Genomic DNA, 20,358 nt, shown 5'->3' with positions numbered 1-20,358 from the left:
CAGAACAATGCACACAGCCGTATTGCGGCAAAATTTTGCATGCTCACAAGAATCTATTGCGTGCTCATGAGCATGTGAAATTTTCTGGTGAGCACAAGATAAGTATTGCGTGCATATGTGAAAGTTTCTCGTGCGCACGCGAGAGTCTGTATATTTAGTATTTTTGCAAAGGTCAGTTTAGAGGCTCCATAGAAATGACTGGATACCAAAACAAAGGTAAATGTGACTGCACCTTTATGGGTTTCCAGAAGCATATACTATCACTAACTAACAACAGAACTCACTTGAAGAAAATGATATGAAGTAGAAAAAAAATCTTGACCTATTAACAAAACAAATGTCATTTTTACTTTCAGAACTGTTGCATTCTGACAGATGTGAAAAGGCTGGCAGATTCTCTTTCTCGCTCTCTCGCTTTAATGCATACACAAGCACACAGTTGGGCAGATGAAAGACAGGAAGTGTGGCAGTTTTTAGTCTGCACGTCTCTAAGAGGAAGTACATGGGTTCACAGATGGAGAAACAGACAAGACGCACCTTGAGGTTTAAGATTCCATTCAACCATCAAGCGAATATGGGTCATGATTTGCATCAGGTCAAACAGGGTTAAAAAGGTAGACGTCAAACCTGAAAGGAAGCCATCTTTGGCCACTGCCAGTACCCCTAAAACAACATCCTATCCTAGTGTAACCTCACACCCTTCCCCAGCTGCCTGGCTCAATGAAACTCTGTAAGTCTGCTCTGTTCTGGACTGAAGTTATGCTGTGTGCAGCTCACCTCTGGAGTCACATGCATGAATGTTAAACCATTTTTCTTGATTCTGGTTAGATTTTAAAAATAGACTGGGTGAATTAGTGAGAACTATGCATTATTACAGTGACCATACCTGTGTAACAGTCTGGGCACAGTAAATGGACCCCAATGCAACAGCACAACAGTTTCATCAAAACGACATTTGAACACACACATAAAAATGACAAAAATCTCTCTTCCCTTTTCCTAGCTCTCTCCACTAGAGCTCTATTTTATTCCCTAATTAACCACCTCTCATTTGATCAGCAGGAACATGAGATAGTCCTCATCTCTCCTGGACATCTGCTGTACTCTAGACTAAAGCTGGGCAAAAATGTAATATATATATTCATGGTGATTTGGCTGGTGATATGAAATGAAGTAACATTGTCAATATCTCAATGATTTTAAGCATTTTCTAAAGGCTGCCTGTCATTAGACAAATTTTGTCCTTGTCTTCTGGCTTTTTAGTTCAAACTGTTCGTTTCAATGATTTAAAATTGTTCATGGATATCCATGAGTTTTAAGGTAGCGTATGCAATGTTTTTCACTCACTCTTTTTGTTATACTGGTTGAAACTTTGCATCCTGATAGCAATCAAGAATAGAAGTGTGCTAAATATTTAAAAAATGTACATATACACTTGCCTGGCCAAAAAAAGATCGCTGTTTGTATTTAAATAGGCAAATGCTAAAGAGTCTATGATTGGATCATTATTGCAGTGATTATTATGTTTCTAGCATGTTATATGTTTGGCAACCGTTCTTCTAATCCTCATTGATGGACGTGGCAAACGTGGCTCAACCAATCAGAATCAAGGACTGGAACTATCCGTTTTATAAAAAAATCTTCATGCCATTAGAGCAAATATATAGGAAATATCAAACATGTATTGAATAATGTAAAAACACTGAGAACATCTAGATATATGCCAGAACAGAAACACCACACTGCTGTGACACGGCATCTGCTATCGGTGAAGCATTATACCACATCAGAGATCATACACAAGAACCTACTAGAGCAAACACCTATACTTAATTATGTAGGACTGATCTAGATGCATGCATTGTAATGATCAACTCCAGATGTCTGTTTGCATTATGTCTTATAAAAAGCTAGTCATCTGTAGCCATCTTTAGTACAGGAATGTTGAATAAACATTATTACACACTTGCATTTTCGTTGCCAAAGTACGTTACAAACATTATGTGCTGTGCCAGCATAAGTGTGCATTTGTTGATTTGAAAGCGAGTAGCAGCTGCCTGGTAATATATGTGTGTTTAGATATGAGAGCGGATGAGTGGGTGGGGTGGGGGGTGGATCTAGCACTACCAGTCATCTTCAGTAAAGCACAACCCGGAGACTGCTTAGCTTTAATCTGTCCAAACCATCTCTCATAGTGTTAACTAATAACAGCTGAGTTTCAGATTGGGACCCATTTAATAATTTAAAAAAAAGAGAGTTATAAAGAATAAAGATAAAAAAGATAATTAAAAGATCAAATAAGACCAAGAACAATGACCAAAATATAGGCAATTATTAGTGATTGAGTGATATCTTACAGAAAAGCATGGCTTTTATAAAGTCAATATATGAGATTCAATTTAATGTAAAAATAGTAAATCAAACATACACAACATTGCTGCAATAAAACTTATATAATTTTTAACATAATATTTACTAAAAAAAATATTTTGAAATTTATTTATGATTATTAATTTGAAAATTAAACATTTAGAAAAATAAAATAGTTTGGAGCATGGAGACAACCAATAACGGATACATGTATCCTACATTGTCCAGTTTTTCTGTTTACTTGGACCGCTGTGGAAGTGTTGACCATCACTCCTGGGTCAGAGTCCAGCTGACCTCTGGTATACATTGCCGAAATGGATCCTGACCTTAAACGCTGCATGCCATGCCCTCTAAATAAGGGAAGCAGTTGTACAATAGTGCTCAGGGCAGCGACATACGTGTGTGCCATTTCACAGAGACACGCAAAGACCTGGAGTTTAAAGCCTGAACTGAACATAATAATGCTTTCTGTCAGCAGTATTGGAGTACAAAGAGCTAGATGCAGTATATAGTACACAGCCTGAACATATCAAGGATTTGGAGTCAAGTGGATTGCACTTATGCCCCTTTGGCTACAAAACGTACACAATAGACTTGATTTACCTATACCAAGGGGTGGGCGATATGACCAAAATCTTAAATTACACGATAACAATATATATCACAATATTGTTATTTTTGCTTTAAATAAGGTTATGATGTCAAAAAAATGTATACCGTTGAAATTTCCTAATTCTTATCACCAAAAAACTAATATTAGCCTAAGTTAAAAACTCAAGCTTACTGAAGACAAGTAAACAGTGAACAAAGAACTAGGAACAAAGGAACTTATTACAAGAATATATAGGAAAACAAACTACTATAGATCAAAGACACAAATGAAATAGACCAACCTGAAAAACTTCAAGCACTGGAAATAAGAAATACTACATAAATTGTATAAATTAATGAAATGTGTAAAAAAAAACCTGCATAGTCTTCACTGTGTAAATTAAATATACATACATTTTTATTCATTTACAAAAGTGGTTCAGTCATGAGCAGTGAGAGATTTTCTCTTTTGTCATTTGATTAACATTAATGACACAGATAGCAGCAGGTTTATTAGGCTGCTGTCACTTTAAGACCAACTGCACGGATCCAATTTTCTTTTTCAACTGTTTACGTTCACTTAAGACATAAATTACTGTGTTTACTTGAAAAGACATGTTCACTTTGACCACACATTTAACCATTCAAACCCATTTAGGTGGCAAAAAAAACACTCAGTTCAGTTCTAATGTGCTCTATGTGAGTCTCTCAGACAGCGCTCAGAAACCATCTCTCTCTGGCAGCGCACACATATAGCGAAACGAGTCTTTCGTTGCTAAAATTATACGCTTTAGTGACCGCGAAGCACAGCAACGTCACGTGAGCGTAACTGAGATCCAAACCGGTATATCGCCCACCCCTACTTATGTCACCCATTACAAATACAATATATATTACAAACAATGAACAATCATAAGGCCTATTTGAAGAAAAAATGCTTTTGTTACAGAGACATCAATGATGTGGTTTTGCATCAGTGTTATAGTTGTAAACTAAAACTATACAAAATGTATTCTTAAAAACAAATGAAAATGTTGCCATGGCAACTAACTGAAATAAAATGAATTTAATGTGAAGCATTAAAACCAAGCGGCAACATTCTAATCTGAAAAATGAAGCCTACCCGGAAGTGCGAAAAACTGCAATACATCGAAAATCCGCTAGGGGCAGGTCCCAAAAGGGAGCAAATGTCCATAGACCCCCATGTTAAAATGTCCGTTTTCACAGCATAAATTCATGTTTTTACAGGTTGGTCCCATGGACTTTTATTGTATTTTTCGATAGGTTCCGAGTGCCTGACAACTGTGAGGGGGGTGAATTTTTCTCTAACTCGTTAGTTTAGATCGTATTTAGATATAAAATGTATGACAAATAAGGGCGTGGTTAACTTTGATTGACAGCTTGATTTACAGCTGATAACGAGCATAGGCTGCGCCAAGTGGAATTCCTGAAATTTGACGTCTCGGCCATGATCTGACAACACATCATACCACCGCGGGGTTAGGATTTCCCAAGATTTTCCAAGATGGCGCCGCCCATACCCCCCATAAACGGCCTCAAAACCATTCTTCAGAAAGTCTATGGGTGACGTCACAGACGCTTTGTCCATATTTTTTACAGTCTATGATTAAAACTATTAATATAGACTTTACTATAACAAAATGACTAAACCTCAAATCAAAATTGAAAATCCAAAAATAAAAGCTAATTCAAAACATTAATAAATACTATAATAGTGTAATACTAAAATTATTATATATATATATATATATATGTATGTATATAAAGTCTTGCATTTGATTTTCCCTTTTGTAAGCTTAAGGACAGGAAATGACATCACGGAAGCTGACATGGCTCATGTTTTTCTGCAGTTAAAATGGTTTCAGATGTGCATGTCTGTAGCAATACTCTCTTGCAGAAAACAATATCACGGGACCCGACATACCTTCACTTTTAATCTAATACCACAAACTGACTTCATTACCATTCTGATGGCCACTTATATTGTTTACTGCAGCGTAAATGACCTGAACTTGGAAGGTTACTTTTTTCTAAAGGCCATTTTCAAACTAACCACACACATTTTGGTCTCCATCTAACAATTTATATAAAAAAAAAATCTTCACAGATTCACAGAAAAGACTACAAAATGCCATAAACCCATTTAGCATATCAACAGTCACATATGGCACAGCGTCAAGGTTGAGCGGCCTATGATTTGCTGGCATGATGAGGTGAAGCATTCTGATCTACTCTCCAAATCTGTTTTGATTTTACTCCGAACGAAAGCAGCTAACCTCCCTTCCGACATCACAAGTTTCTTATTCCGAGTGGAATGCTGCAATCTGAAGCGCTTCAGGAGGATGAAACCTCTGATCCCAGAGGCCTGAACATAGTCGGTGAATAAATACTGATGGAGCAAAAGAGACGGGGAAAGAAAAGCCTTAGCACACTTAACATATCAATGCCTGTCGCAACCCACAGTTCAAAGGCAGTAAAATCCAAATGGAAATGCCCTCTTAAATAAAACTTCAACCTGTTCACTGCCACGTATGACCATAGAATGTTTGTTGGCATACAGTGTACAGGTCAAATGCATTTCCACAAAGACCAGAAAATTAAGCACGACTTGTACTTTCAGTGAGAAAATGCTTATGCACGCAGCAGGAAAGTGGTAACCTGTTTACATGGGAGCTAAAATGACATAACAAACTGTATGTAATGTATGTAACAGTTTTGACTTCAAGTAACCATATATTTCATACTAAAAATAAGGCCATAAAGTTAGAGGCATTACAAGGCTACACAGCTATTATGAGTTACAGAATCTCCTGTGAGAGATCTTGATCCCTTTCCTGCTCACATAGGGGCCGGCTCCTGAGAACACACAAACCAGCCAAACACGCACCGCCTCTCGCCAGAATCACATCCTGCGACCAAGTGGACCCTGCTCTCATTTCCATAGACAAACAGCAACAAAATAGAGTGCCACAATGAGCTTTCATTAATGTTAGTCTGCATGTAATCCCACCCTTATGATAATGATGCTACTAAAAATGTTAATTTTGTCCCTCGGCACACTGACCTGAATTGCATTTAGTAGTGTTCATGAAGTATTTTGCTTTTTACACTAACTCTCTCCCAAAAACTGGGCTTAAAAAAATATTAAATAAATAATAAATGTATTTTATTATTATTTCAAACAATGTGCATATTGTGTTACAACATTGATATTACAATTTTAAATTGACTGACAGCCTATTACATATTTTTATAATCAAGAAGGAATAATTTTGCTTGTCTCTTTCACAATAAGAGAGTAGCTGGCATCTTCATCTATATTTCAATTTCTTACAAAATCTATTTTTTTTCTGGCTTTTTCAAACAGGGTTCTGTGGGTTACAAAGGGCAGGGTCCATCAGCATGCAACACACCATGGCCTTTAACAACCATATCACCTGAAACAGCCTGCACTGACATGATAAAGACCATGTGCACTCAGCTGATTACACCACAACTCGTACAAATGCAATACTTCCAACTTCTCCATCAAAAAAGGTCACCTGACATCTACAAGCGATAGTTATACATTAGTAGAGCAAGACAGTCTGATATAGGTCACAACGATATTCATATACATCAAAGCTAATCCGATTATCTAGTTTCACAGTAGTGATTACATCTGTTTATCTGCAGCATTTAGATTTGATCTAACAGATAATTGTTGTGTGTTTTGGACCGTTATAAAAATGGTGATCCATTTACTCTCAAAAGGGAAAAAAAGCACACATGTGGCAAAGCCCCAATCATCAGACAAAGAGAGGAACTTCTGTCCATCTGTTTTTCAGCCTGAGGTTGGCCATGCGTGCAGGAAACTGCAGTGTTATTGTGGGATTACAGAGGGCCTCATATCTCCCACTGTCAACAGGCAGACGCATCCACAACCCGACCCGTTTGCCCTCCCTGTCCGTCAAACCCACTGTAACAGAAACAATCCTAACCAGTCAATAATCTCATCTATATTTAGAATCTTGTAGATAAATTAAGTTCATATACAGAAACCCTGGGCAACATTTGGTAAAGCTACAATAATTATATACTTTTGACATAGAAACTGAAATTAAAAAAGAGATTTCATACAAAGAGGAACATTTTCATAATTTCCATACTGGCTCTGCTTCAGAAATGTTATCATCCGAGGAACACTAAAGGAGCCGTTTAGCAGGATGTTCAGGCTACTGTTTTCCATACAACAGAAAATGGATGGCTAATCAAATCGGCAAGCTCCATAAAGATAATAAATAAATAAATACTATTGCATAAATATATAAAAAAAAAACATTATAAACACTATGGAATAGATAAATAAGTAAATAATTACTTTCTAAGTTTCCTTAAAGTTACACTAGTATGTAACTTTTGGCACTCTAGCGGTTAATAAACAAAACTTCATACGTCTCGCAAAAAACATTGTAGCCGCACTAGCCGGAGATACTTCTCTCATTTTATGTCTATGGTCCTGAGCTACTCCACAACGGTTGACATCCCGCTCGGTCTAAAATAATCAGAATATAAAAACTTATTATAGGCGTACTGTAGTGACTCAGGATAAGAGGATAAAAAGATCAATTCATGATGTACCCGCTCATTATATACATTTAGACAAATAAATAAAACAACAAAAAAGTTACATTATGCACCTTTGAGCCATATAACAGATAGCAAATTAGATATTTTATTTTTGCATTTACAATTTATTTTATCAGCTTTATCCAAAGTGACTTGCAGTGCATTGAAGCCTGTGATGTTGATTTTGTTAGACCCATGTTCTACCAGTTGAGCAGCAGGAAATATCCATGCTTTGTAAACCTGACAACAAGTGTCAGCTCTTCTGAGTCATTTCAGTTCAACATACGCACATTATAACAGCTAAAACAGATGAGAATGTTGAGGAATATCTTCCTTTAGCAAACAAAGAGGCAATAACACAGCAGCAGTGCACTCATAAGACTCCATGGGAATATGAATGCAGGCTGGGGAAGGCAGGATGTCAGCTCACGCACAAAATGGCCCGATCGCACCAGATAAAGCTCTCAATTGGTCTTACACACCGGGGCTTTTGCCTCAGCTCCATGGGGAACCGATACATTCCACTAAACACAAGGGGGCATTTCTAATGTCGCTGGTTTTCCCTTTACAGTGCTGGCAAGGGCCCCGGAAAACTTTCGCCACTCTCTGCATCTTTTCTCAAATTAGCGGAGCCGAACAATGGATGCTGGTACACTACGAATCCCCCTCCCCCTCGCCGCCACATACATGGCGCTGAAATGTTATGACAAACCTTCAGGCTGACAACAAGACGGAGACTTCGAGCCAAGGAAAAGCACAGCTTTGCTATTCAACCGGCAGCTTTACGGGGGGAGGATTCATACCGCTGAGCTCACTACCATTAACAAATGCTGTTTACAAACAGCAATGCCTTTTTTTTTAAAGATGGGGTTGTATAATCATCTTTGTAAGAGTCTAACAGTCAATCTCTTTATTTTTCCTGTGTAAAAACGCTTATGTGGCCTTTGTTTGCTCGTCTAAAGCCTTGGCAGTCAAACAAGTGGATAGAAACACAAAGCATTCCTGAAGGGGTCTTGCTTTCCGTTTATAATCCTCTACTTGATTCTTAGTAGTCAAGATTAAACAAGGACAACTCAATGGGAACACCTAAAAATTTTTTCTTTATGTAGATGTAGATGTGTTTGCATAATCAAAGAATATGTAAGAGCTGGAAGCAATGCCAGTGGCCATCATGCCGACTATAAAATAGGCCCTAAATGCTCTCGTATTTGTCAAACAAATGTTCAAAAAGTCCCCTTGATTAACAAAATTCCCTTGATTAATCAAGCACTCTTGGATCTATAGCACTTGTGTTAAGAGCATACCTCCACATACAATGCTCGAACCTGGCACAAGTTATCAAATCACCTTTGAAAAAAGGTTGTGCCTTCTGAATACAGAATTTAGCATGACACCATGTTCTAGCCACACTGAAAGTGAAATAATGCGTGACATGGCCCAGTCACACAATCATGGCACATTTGACATTTAACATGCAGCTATATGAAGTGGGACTTCGGGACGATGAGATTATACTGTGTGCAGGACTACTCTGCATGACGCTATATCTTGTGACTGGCTGGGACAAAATGAACATAAAAGAGACTTATCATATAATGGCTGGTTTGGATACGATGTATATTTCTATGGAGACCGCGATGACAAAACACTGAGCTTTAACAAAAAAGTTATTTAAAACTACATTCTTACATTCCCCGAAGACAAGTTACTCATCTGTGCAAACATCCAAACAGCCCAGTTCCAAGTCTTAAAAAAGTGTGTTATAATTGCACATGTAAACGTAATCTTAAACTGAAGGAGATTTAAGGATCAATCAATTTAAGATAGTTTGCGGTGTGTGTGTGTGGGGGGGGGGGGGTCATTCAGCAGGCAGAAGTCATATTTCACAAGATAAATTATGTTCGTAGCATAAATGGTGTGCAATAGTTTAGTGATGTTTTATCAATTCTTTTTTAAAGCTAGGCCAAATTTCAAGAGAAAAAAATGCAATTGACTTTTCAATTGACAATTGAATCTAATATATGTAGGTCAAAATGAAAAATGTGAATAAATGTCCAGTGACATATTGATGACTTATTGCTGAAGATTTCATAATGACAAATCATTAGACTCACTAGGTAAACTGACCTTGCTAACTATTGATGCATTTCAAAGGCAAATAAATCAGTATGAAACGAGCCCTTCTGTTGCAGTTGGTCCAGCTAATTAGATCAAGACGTGGTTTGGCAACGTGAGAAAAAAGCAAGAACCACTAGAGATCAGTCCACACTGATTAAATCAGGAGGTCTTTGAGTTCCAGATTAATATATTCAAAAAACCGACATCCCTCAGTGAACAGACGATAGGCTAAATGAGAAGTGCAACAGATGTTACACAACATATTGACATTATGCTATTGCATGATGCCCAGTCAAAGCCAACAGCCAGCTCTGACCTGTTCGAGCATGTTTCAGAAGTATCTGGTGATGTCAAAGACGGGTCATCATCTCTCTCTCTCTCTCAAGCTTAGGAAGTGCTTAAGGCAGCTCTGCACGGCGAGGTCATTCTGACATTCATTTCGTGAATTCCCAGTTGAGCGTGCTCCAGATCCAAAGCTCTCTGGTGCCTGTAGCAAATTACCGAGCGTGGATCGTGGTGTCAGATCATAACAACTCTCTTTAAACGGCCCTGATGCTTGCCTTTCATAAGGTAGCGTGCATTTCAGGTGATGTCAGAAGGATACTGTGGAAAACAATAGCTATGCATGGAAAACTCCACATTCCAGTTGCAAACACTTGTCCCAAGCAACAGAAGGCACTCGGGAAACCTGCTCCCAGTTGTCACGTGTCTGTCGGTTTCCCCTTAAGGGAACAGGGTATTTAAGTTGTGTTTTCTCATGGCTGTCAGTGTGTATTTTGGGGGAGGGTAGGCATCTTTGCATGTGTTTTGCAATGACAACAATTTGAGACAGTCCACCCACCATATTGTTTTAGAGCTGTCCCAGATCCCATCCAGATCCTCATATGATTCAGCTCAATTATGTAATTTCTGAGCCAAGTGACCAAAATTTGCTGTTTTACGAACACTCCCCTCACCTGCCATTGGTCAGCCTCAAACTTAAGGCCCATTCACACCAAGAACTGGTGTTTTTTGTGTTTTCGGGTGCAGTTATGAAGTTGACGACGCGGACTCGTCATTTCCACAGCAGTGCACGCACGTATTTGCACATTTCACAACATAATCTTAGAATTTTTGTTTTCCATTTGAATCAGTTCATTTAAAAATAGACATTTCAAGCTTTCGATAGATGTATTTCTCATGTCTGTGAGGAAAGTTCATGCAGAGTTTTGAGTTTTTTGACATGCTCAAGTTCAGAGAGGCCAAGACGGCAGAAAGCACATCCTGTTTGTGTTCTTTATTTTACAAATGCACAATGTTTAGTTATTGTGAATGCACACAAATAAAATCACTCAGTTTCGAATTATGTATTAGGCTACACCAAATGCAAGACCAAAAATGACAGAGTAGTTTAAGTTAAATGGAAGTTATCGCGCGCCGCCTCCATGTGATGCAATAAGCGTGCTTCCACACTCCGCACAAAAACTTGGATGTGCACCTAATACTAGGCTAGCGCACATTTATCTAGGTTAATGTGAGAGCGAGCGGCCATGTGAAGTTGCTACTACTTACTTGATAAGCCATATTTAAGGTTGATGGTTGATATGCAAACATTTGGATTTCCTGCCCAACATACTGTAATTATCACAAGGACCTACCCTTAACGATCCATCCACGGACTGCATGAGCTCACCACAAGTTTTTTTTTCTTTGATTAACTGACTAATAAAATTTTTGGTCGACTAAGCCTCTTCTAGTCGACTAACGATTAGTTGACTATTAGGGGGCAGCCCTAATAACGATTAAGATACAGTTCTAAAAATCTTTCTAAATATAAAAGAATTGCAGCGTTCATACTACAACTATAAAGATAACGGTACAGAGAAACGTTGGAACATGGTTGGAATCACTTTCAGAACGATTTTTTTTTCCAGATGATGAATGATAAAAACATTGACAGCCAATCAGAATTCATCCTGCTTTAAAGAGCTCGAGCAATTAAAGCGGCGGATGACAAAACTGAAGCGCACACATAGAATACACAGAACGATGTTGACCGCTGGTGTGTACGCTAATATAATTATCATAAGTTATCTTTATTGTTATCGTTCTTGGTGTGAACGGGCCTTTACACCATTGGTTGAGCCAATGTTGTGTTGGAATCCACTAAGAAAATAAATGTTTACTTTGGATAGTGCTCAACAGCCTATGGATGGCCTACTTATTATTGTCTCCTATGCTAACTTAAGCAGATAAATAAATAAATACACACCCTTCACCAATTAGGTCAAACTAATGCTAAACAATAAAGTTACTGTTAATTTTTCCAGACATTCTGGACAATTACTGTGGTCATGTTTTCCTACTGAAAGGTTTGTGGGATCCAGCTGACCAAAATAATAAAGGAAGGTAAATTACATCATTGCTGTATTTATCTCTGTGCACGCATAGTCCACCTCCGGACTTCTTTTAATTTAAGAAAAAGGAAACTTTTAGGTCACACTTGCCACCTGCTTGAAAGGCTCAAAAAGGTTGCCCCTACCATCAGCTGTTTTAAGTAATTAAGTCTATTCACCTTTAACCCCCAGTCCTCCACCCGTGACCCCTGAAGTGTGAATTTTCTGCACCGCTAGATAACAACAGTAAACAGGTTTCTGAACCATTGTCTTCTATGTGCCCATCCACTTTTTCAGCAGCCTTGTTTCCGAAAATATTTTTCCCATTGGGATTTTTTAAAAAGTCTTCATTTGAGAGATATAAGCCATGAAACGAACCAACCAGCATACGAGGTGAATCACATTACACACTTTGATCTGAACCAAAAAAGAATTTTAAAAAACAAGAAAAAAGACAAAGACTACATGCTTAACACTTTAAATGAGTAAAAGAACCACAATCCCAAGAACTATTACAACTGACAACCAACATAAAAACTATATTTTCATGTCCAATCTATAAATTCACAGTTCTTCATGAGAGTGGGTGGTTCTTTAGGCATGATTTGCTTGTTTTGACCAAAAATTACGCTTTTAAACAATTAATTATTTAAAAAGTTGAAATAATGCAAACTGGTGGCTCTTCAACAAAAGCATACACCATTAACAACATTATAGTTCACAATAGGTCAGTAAAATGAATGGGATTTTTTCTTTCAGAACCTGACTGTTGAACTCTGCTGGTTGAACTAATGTTGTGTGTTAAACACACTTTTAAGAGAAAGTAACCTAATAAAAGATAACAGAAAAATATATCTGCATATCATATTGGGAGAGTAGAAAGTAGCCTAATTTAACATTGGGAGAGAAAAAAAAATTACACACTTGAGCTTTAACTAGGAAATACTGTCACTCAACTCACTGTTTAATCCCACCTACTTGCAGTTTCCGGGTAGTAACAGAGTGGCCAATCATAAGGCTAGTTCCTACTGCTCGAGACAAAAACATAACGAGACATTCCCAGAGCCTTTCAGAAGTTTACACTGTCCCAAAGAGTGTTGCATAATTTACTTTTAATGTGCAGACGTCATAATCCTACACAAGACAGAAATGAAACGGCACAAACTAAAGAGATCGCAAGGACAGTCAGAAGCATGGAAACCTTCCTGATCTTTAAAACAAACAAATCTATGCGGGTTTCTTTTGTTTCAAACGGCTTGACATAACTGCACTTCATAAATGATCAACCCAGCGTTTCCAAAACCAACAGAACTGCGTGTTCTAGATGCTTAGATAGACAAAACACTCAACAAAACACACTGACAAACCACATTACGAATAAAGGCATGGTAGTAGCACACATAATAGCCATGGAACTCTTGAGCAAAAGAAGACGAAAACAACTCTACAAAACTTTTGCTGTGTCAATCACACCATATGAACTAAAGGGATTCTTATGGACTAGTGGCATAAAGACAAACATCCGCACCCAAGCACTGTAGCAACAACTTTAAAATCATGAAAAGAAAGATGGTAAATAAAAGCTAAATTTCCTGTCAAAACATTTAACCCCCAAAACGAGAACATTCGACCTTAACAAAAGCCAGAAAAACAAGATGGATCCTCCACGAAAGAGAAAAACACATTCAGACAGGATTATAAAATAACGCTGAATTTGAAGTTTATGTCATTTCGGATGTTATTATTCAAAAAACATTTAAAAGCGTCTATATCATAAGCGTCTATAAGTCAACAATATGTGCATAAACATCGCATTGTTTTCGTGTAATACACATACATCCGTGCTAAAAGCTCTTGGAAGGCCTACACATGTCTATTCTGATGATAAAACTGCAACAAAAACAATCGACAAATAAATAAATAACTGGCTTGTGAGGTTGTGCTAGCTCGCTAGCAGGCCAAATGCATAGTAACGTTCACTATTTTGCACAAAAACACGTCTGGTTTCGTCAGATATCATATAAATATAGATATACGATTGGTATCTATGTAAATACGTGTTTAAATCCTGTGGATGTCAAGCGTTGGTGTGGATTTGAAGAGAAAAGCGATGACAAAACACTCAAAGGACACAGAGCAACATATCTGCTATAAATAATCCTCAACATTTCTGCCTTTGAACACTGACAACGAACAAATCCCGTCGAGAAAAATCTGATTTCTAGGTTGAGTTATGTTATTTGAGAAATTGACGTCTAGAAATCTTGGCTTTGTTGCTGGCCGCACTGACAACCATCAAAACACTTTTGTTGTCAAAAGCTGATCACCATCCAATAAACCATTATACTGGCTTTGACAACTGTTTTTCAGACCAGACGGGCGCCCCGAATGGTTTAAAAACAACAAGAAAAGCGTTTTCGGGCTGTTTTCGTGAATATTTGAGGTATTTGACGGCTGTAGCTTTACAGTAATTCTGTTGTTTATATTTTAAAGGATACAGTTTCACCACGTCGGTGTCCATTCGTCTTTTGCCCGGACTTGGAGACGACATCTTTACACACTCCTCTTTCAGATGACCGAAGTTCAAATCTTCTGCGACTGATTCCCGATCCCTTGGCCTCTACCGAAACTGTATATTTTTGCACATTGGCACACGGCAAGCTGTCGTTTCGAGAGTTATTTTTCGCCCTCCACTTTCTGTCAGCAGCGGATAGCACTGGTAGTCCTCTACCCGCACAGCTCTCGCTCTCTCGCTCTCTCGCATCTATCTATCCCTCCGCCGATGACGTCATGTCTGCGCGACGAAAGGTGTACCCCTCATTCCTCTTTCTATGCGGTGTTTCGGGCTGTCATAACGAGTGGACGATTCAAATTTGTAGTATATCTGTAAAATTGTAGTTTTTTTGTCTACAGGCACAGCCCCCTTGTGCTACCGACCTTATTTATTTTATGCATATATATTTGTCCTTTAACAGTTCCATTTTTAATGCTCAATATTGATAGTAAACAATAAAACGACATTTTCCCCATTCTTTTTAAAAGCACGTAATATTGCATGTTACAAGCATGTAAAAGCCATATGAGTCAAAGGTTTTTTAAAAAAGTGGAGTATCCCTTTAAAACAACATAATGAAAAACCATACATAGTGAAAACCAGCAAAAGGAATATGTTTATTTAGATTAGGCAGAGATGCCAAGAATTGCATGCATGATGAAGGGCACTACAGGCAGCACTTACAGATAAACTGATCCAAAAACAAATCCATTTACATTGGCACTCTTTTCTAAATATGGCATCTATTTTAGCTGGCATGTGGGTAAAAGATAAGGGATAAACATCTTTAAAAATGAGATTCAGCCCATTCACATTTATGGAAGTAAATATCATATACCTACTCAAACAATGCAGAAAAATCCTCGGCTGATCTATAATCTGAACAACGTCCAGCGATGATACAACTAGCATGTCTTCCAGTGTAGGTCTAGGAGCTTCACTAAAGCTTCCCTAAATTAGGCTAAAACCCTAAAGCCTGAGGTGGCGAGGACTATTTGGCAGTCCATGCAAGGTAAATTGCGCTGGCCACTGGTCTGTTGATGTTTGAATGTAGACTGGACAGACCCAGATTCAAAACAGCGTGTTAAAGTTAAAATTTCTGAGAAGAACTCTGCTGGGCTTTCCTGTTCCAAGGCAAGGTCTTTCAGCACAGGCTGCTTTGATCCGTGTGGATTTACTGTCCCTTTCCCAACCAAACCCAATACTGTAAACAAGACTCACATTATCAAGAAACAATCTGATATGAAGGTACTGTCATTATTACAAAGGACAGTGTACCACTAGGATAACGTCACCAGGGTTTTCCAGTCCACTTTCCAAAGTGCAACTTACTGGCTTGGGGAAGATACCTGCCATTGTCGGAATATTGAGAACACCCTTTTTGATTTGTCATGAGGACCCTAGATAAAAGAAAAAAGAAAAAAACAACAGTGTTAGAGGGATGAAAAATGATTGTTAGCTTCAACAAAATAGTAGTTTGTCATGTTTGGCTCACCTGAGATGGGCTGGCTCCTACTGGACTGAGGCTTCTTTTCATGGATAAGAAAAGGGTGAGCGCTGCTTTCCAGCCTGGTTGAGGGAGTTCTGCCTCACAGCCAACAAAGACAGAGCCGTCTAGATTGCCCTCCTCTCTTCCCACACTCACCCAAGGACACCAGTCTCGGTGTTGGGCTACTGGGTCAAACACATTTCTGTGCATGGGCCCTTCCTATAACAGATCAAACAAAACAGGCTTAGGCATTTAAAATTTGAAAACGATGGTTTAATCGAACTTGCAGGGTCATTAAAAACAAATATGCCATTAGGACATCAGGTTATGCAGATAAATAAAATGCATGAAATATATTACATTGTCCTATAATAATAATAACAACAACAGCAATTTATACATAATAATAGTCCTTACAGAGCCACTGGCAGATGACAGACGTGGGCGTTTTGTCTTTCGCTGTGGACTAGAGGGCACATCCATGGCCAGGTTTTCTCCTTGACCCCTGCGGCGGGTCATTGGTCTCTTGCCCCTGGACAGGGGGCTTGGAAGCTCATCATGTGGGATAGGGGAGTCTCTGCTTCTGGTGCGAAGAACCTGCGGGGATGATGTAGTGTCCATCTATATGCACAAGACAGTGTTGACAATTTAGATGGTTGTGGACTGAACAACATCAAAGTATCATACAATGGTCATTCCTAGTGCTGGGCGGTTTACCGGTTCATACCGAATACCGGTGTTTATTTTTGTTACGATATGAATTTTTAATATACCGCAATACCGGTGTATGTCACTTTAATCGGAACGCGGCGCAGCGCGACACAGTCTCACCCCTCATTTACAACACACGTCTGCGGCGCATTACAGCTGCGACAAGGTTTTATTCCGTCCTCCACGCGGTGCGTCAAAATAGACTAGGCGCCTATATTTAGCGAAGCAGCGCGGAGAGCCGCTTCTGGGAAGCTTCGATCTGAAACACAAGCATTGACTAGAATGGGCACGAGACGTGTGGGGGTGAGTGTCTTTTTTCTCGCGGCGCGCGTGTTTTTATACTGTATTAACGTATCTGAAGTGAACTGACGGTCTTTAGAAAAGTTTCTTTGTTATTACGATTGAATCTTTCTTTATCTTTCCTGATAAAGCAGTGTTTATGAGCGTTGCTGCTTTGTGTACAGCCGTTACCGGGGAAACCACTGTTTCTGCCGCTCCTAAAGCGCGTCCTGCTGGCACCTCTTTGTAAACAGCCTTGCAAACCTGTATTATTAATATTAGTGTGGATTTTTTCTATAATATTCACTCATGACAATAAAATAGGGCATTATAAGTAAATCTACTGCAGTATTTCCTCTCTCACTCAGTAGAAAATGTGGTAACACCCATCATGCTTGAAAAAAAAAAAAAAAAAACGGTAAAAACCGTGAAACCGGTATAATTTAGAAAAAAACCGTGATGTTGATTTTTGGTCAAACCGCCCAGCACTAGTCATTCCTAGTTAAGTTTATATGGAAAGTTTAGAGTCTTAAAGTTTAACTCAACAAGACAAACCAATGTCAAAATGCGAAAGACTCACCTGCTCAGAGCGTGTGGAGTCTTGACTACGCAGCTTCATGCGACATGGAGTGGGGGATTGGGATGGTGAGGTGGGCGTCCCCTTTTCCCCACTTATGCTTTGAGTTGGAGTCAAGGCAGTAGTAGATGTTGGAGACTGCGGAGGGTTTTCACCCTCTGAAACAGTCTCCATTTGATAGAAATTCCACATCCCTACCTTTCTCATGCAGTACGAACAAGTGAGGATGGGCAAATTCATAATGTGTAGTGACGGGCTAAATGGAAACAAGGCATAGAATGACATAAAACCCGAATGTTCTGCAAGAAGTTTGCCATTGCTGAATCTCAAATGTCACTGATTGGATTTTTACCTGGCTGCCCAACCACAAAGGGCTATGATGCATGCTGCCACCTGTACAGAGAGTGGATCTGATGAGACTTTAGAGGGAGAACCACCTTGCTTCACTTGCTCATCTTCAATCAGCTGTAGAAGGACACTTATAACATCTTCGGTTAAGGTCTGAGAAAAAAGAAAATCCAAAATTATGAATGCATAGAAGAATCCTTCATGGACTTCCCTTTAAAAATAAAGAATAATACCATGGCTTTGAGCTGTTCTGGCTTCATAGCAGGCAGCTGCAGTTCTAGAAGGCAAGCACTCTTGAAACGGTCTACAAAGGCACCGAGTAATATCGTAGGCTCATTAATAGGAACCATCCAGAAGCGATCTGCAACACAAACAACATTATTGATTAGCAATGATTGAGTTAGATGTCAAACAGACACAGACGACTAGTGAGCCTCTCAAAATACCTGGACATGGAAAATCTGGCCAGGAACAGAATTTCTCATGTTGCGTTTGAAGCTGCTGTAGCAACTCCGAAATCCGTCCTTCATCTAAAAAAAAAGTGAAAATAAATAAGTCAATGTGCGCAGATACAAAATATAGCTTCGCTCTATAATAAAAACAGAGCAAAACTTACATTTCTGGAAGTCCAAGGTTGCTTGGATTGATGCACAGAGAAAAGCCTGGCAACTAGAACACCTTAACATATCACAGTCTACATTGATCCAGCCGTAGCGTGCACATCTCAGCGGCGAGAGCACACTGGGCTTTCCGGCCCATTTCAGACAGTGCTTATGTTAAGGACTTTTTTATGAAGAACTGTCAATTCTGATTTCATGAGTAAGTCTATCAGGTTATAAAGACTTTTTCATTCAGATTAATCAAACAACTAGACGTGTAACACATGCAACATCTTGAAATCAATCAAGGATTAATGAAAAGTCCAACAACTGAGTTGATTAGTCTAAAACAGACATGCAATTGTTGCTTTCTCAAATCCAGCTTCAGACACTGACCCTGATGTTCTCACAGCGACACTCAAAAGGATATTGAGTAGGATTCTACTCTGTTGAAAAATGCTTCTTTGTTTGCTGCCTCACAAGGAGCTTTCCCAAGACCATTTGGAGGCAATGTGTTTGGATCCTGCTGCGAACTGAAATATGGAGAGAAAAGTGAATCAACCTAGTGCTGTATTTTCCACACATAAGTAAAACCCAAGTGACTTACTCCTTACAGGGGGAAAAAAACCATAACATCTTGAGATGTGATTTGGAACAAGGTGATATACCAAGACCAGTTGTCATGCTTAAATAAATAAAAACATTTTGACCAGCTGGTTTGTTGCTGGTCTAAGAAAAGCCTTCACCAGCAAATGACCAGTTAAAAACTAGCTAACGTTACAGGTTGACAGGGACTCGGGTAACGTGGTTTGTTTCTTATCTAAGCTGGTGGTCTTTAGCTAGTTTGTTGATTTTGCCAAGATGGTCAAGCAGTTTGCATCAGTTAAAGTCCATTTGGTACCATCTACTATGTTCAAAAACACAGCTACCGGTTTAAGTTACATTTTCCATCAGGGTTTTCAGTAAAAACTTAACCGATTGTCGAATTGCTCACCACCCCTGCCCTGCTTTCTTCCCGCACATTGTCACTTTTTTGTAACTTCTCTCTCATTATAATGAAACTCTTACCAATTAAACACGTTGTCTTCCGAGGCTACGCCTTCGTTGAGAAGTTCTCGCACTTTCAGGGGAGACACGAGAGGAGATTTGCTTTGTTTTTCACCGTTTTCTGGGCGATTTGCACGGCCGCCGAGCGCCGCCATGTTCGGTGTCTGTCTCTAAACACTCCCACTGCAAGATATCAATTATCAACATTTTTACACAGTTCCGCCCCATCCATTACAAACGTGTAGCGTGGTAACCATTTAAGAAGCTTCCTGTCATTTTGCAAAATTTCTTATTTTGATGACAGGTTAACTCCAAATTATAATAATTGAATTGTAGTAACCCATGCTTGTTTTATTCACCAAATATATGATGACAATTGTTCTTCTCATTAACATCTTAGTTATGTTAATCAGAGACAAATAAACAAAAAATATATAAATGATTTATCCACATAATACAGCTTGTAAATATGGGGATTGAATTATTAATTGAATTTTCTTTAGTGTGGTTCATAGACTGAAAAAGGTGCGATACACACATTTAACACACTCAGCTAGTTTGTGCAAAACATACAGTTAATGTAAGAGACATTTGTTTTTCTGTAGACAGTCCAACTCATTGTGAGTAGTTCCTTTTATTTTATTCAAACTGCAGTCTGATGGCCTTGAGTT

The 20,358-nt window shown here is 38.8% G+C and overlaps 2 protein-coding genes across 4 annotated transcripts in view; both read right to left on the bottom strand.

The window, feature by feature from the left end:
* The window catches only part of ube2h (ubiquitin-conjugating enzyme E2H), a 28,858-nt gene extending 13,949 nt beyond the window's left edge, over positions 1 to 14,909 (bottom strand). The window contains exon 1 of the mRNA XM_081364495.1: positions 14,582 to 14,909. Coding sequence (XP_081220621.1) covers positions 14,582 to 14,634 — 53 coding nt within the window. The 5' untranslated portion in view covers positions 14,635 to 14,909. The remainder of the gene's footprint in view (positions 1 to 14,581) is intronic.
* A 326-nt stretch (positions 14,910 to 15,235) lies between these two features.
* Positions 15,236 to 19,853, bottom strand: zc3hc1 (zinc finger, C3HC-type containing 1). 3 transcript variants are annotated; one of them, XM_081363284.1, is made up of 11 exons: positions 19,709 to 19,853; positions 19,071 to 19,173; positions 18,658 to 18,808; positions 18,488 to 18,571; positions 18,275 to 18,402; positions 18,046 to 18,194; positions 17,697 to 17,949; positions 16,544 to 16,747; positions 16,133 to 16,345; positions 15,970 to 16,037; positions 15,236 to 15,841 (listed from the first exon to the last, which is right to left on the bottom strand). In XM_081363284.1, exons 1-11 carry the CDS (start codon positions 19,840 to 19,842, stop codon positions 15,709 to 15,711), a joined length of 1,620 nt encoding a protein of 539 aa, XP_081219410.1. In that variant the 5' UTR covers positions 19,843 to 19,853; the 3' UTR covers positions 15,236 to 15,708. The 3 variants fall into 3 exon arrangements, with proteins under 3 accessions (XP_081219410.1, XP_081219411.1, XP_081219412.1); XM_081363285.1 differs by having other exon boundaries at positions 16,544 to 16,723; XM_081363286.1 differs by having other exon boundaries at positions 15,838 to 16,037.
* Between the last annotated feature and the right edge of the window lie 505 nt (positions 19,854 to 20,358).

The sequence above is a fragment of the Scardinius erythrophthalmus genome (genome assembly GCF_964197995.2).
Source record: "Scardinius erythrophthalmus genome assembly, chromosome: 4".
NCBI lineage: Eukaryota > Metazoa > Chordata > Actinopteri > Cypriniformes > Leuciscidae > Scardinius > Scardinius erythrophthalmus.
Note: the sequence above shows the minus strand (reverse complement) of the source record. Positions and strands in the feature narration are given on the sequence as shown.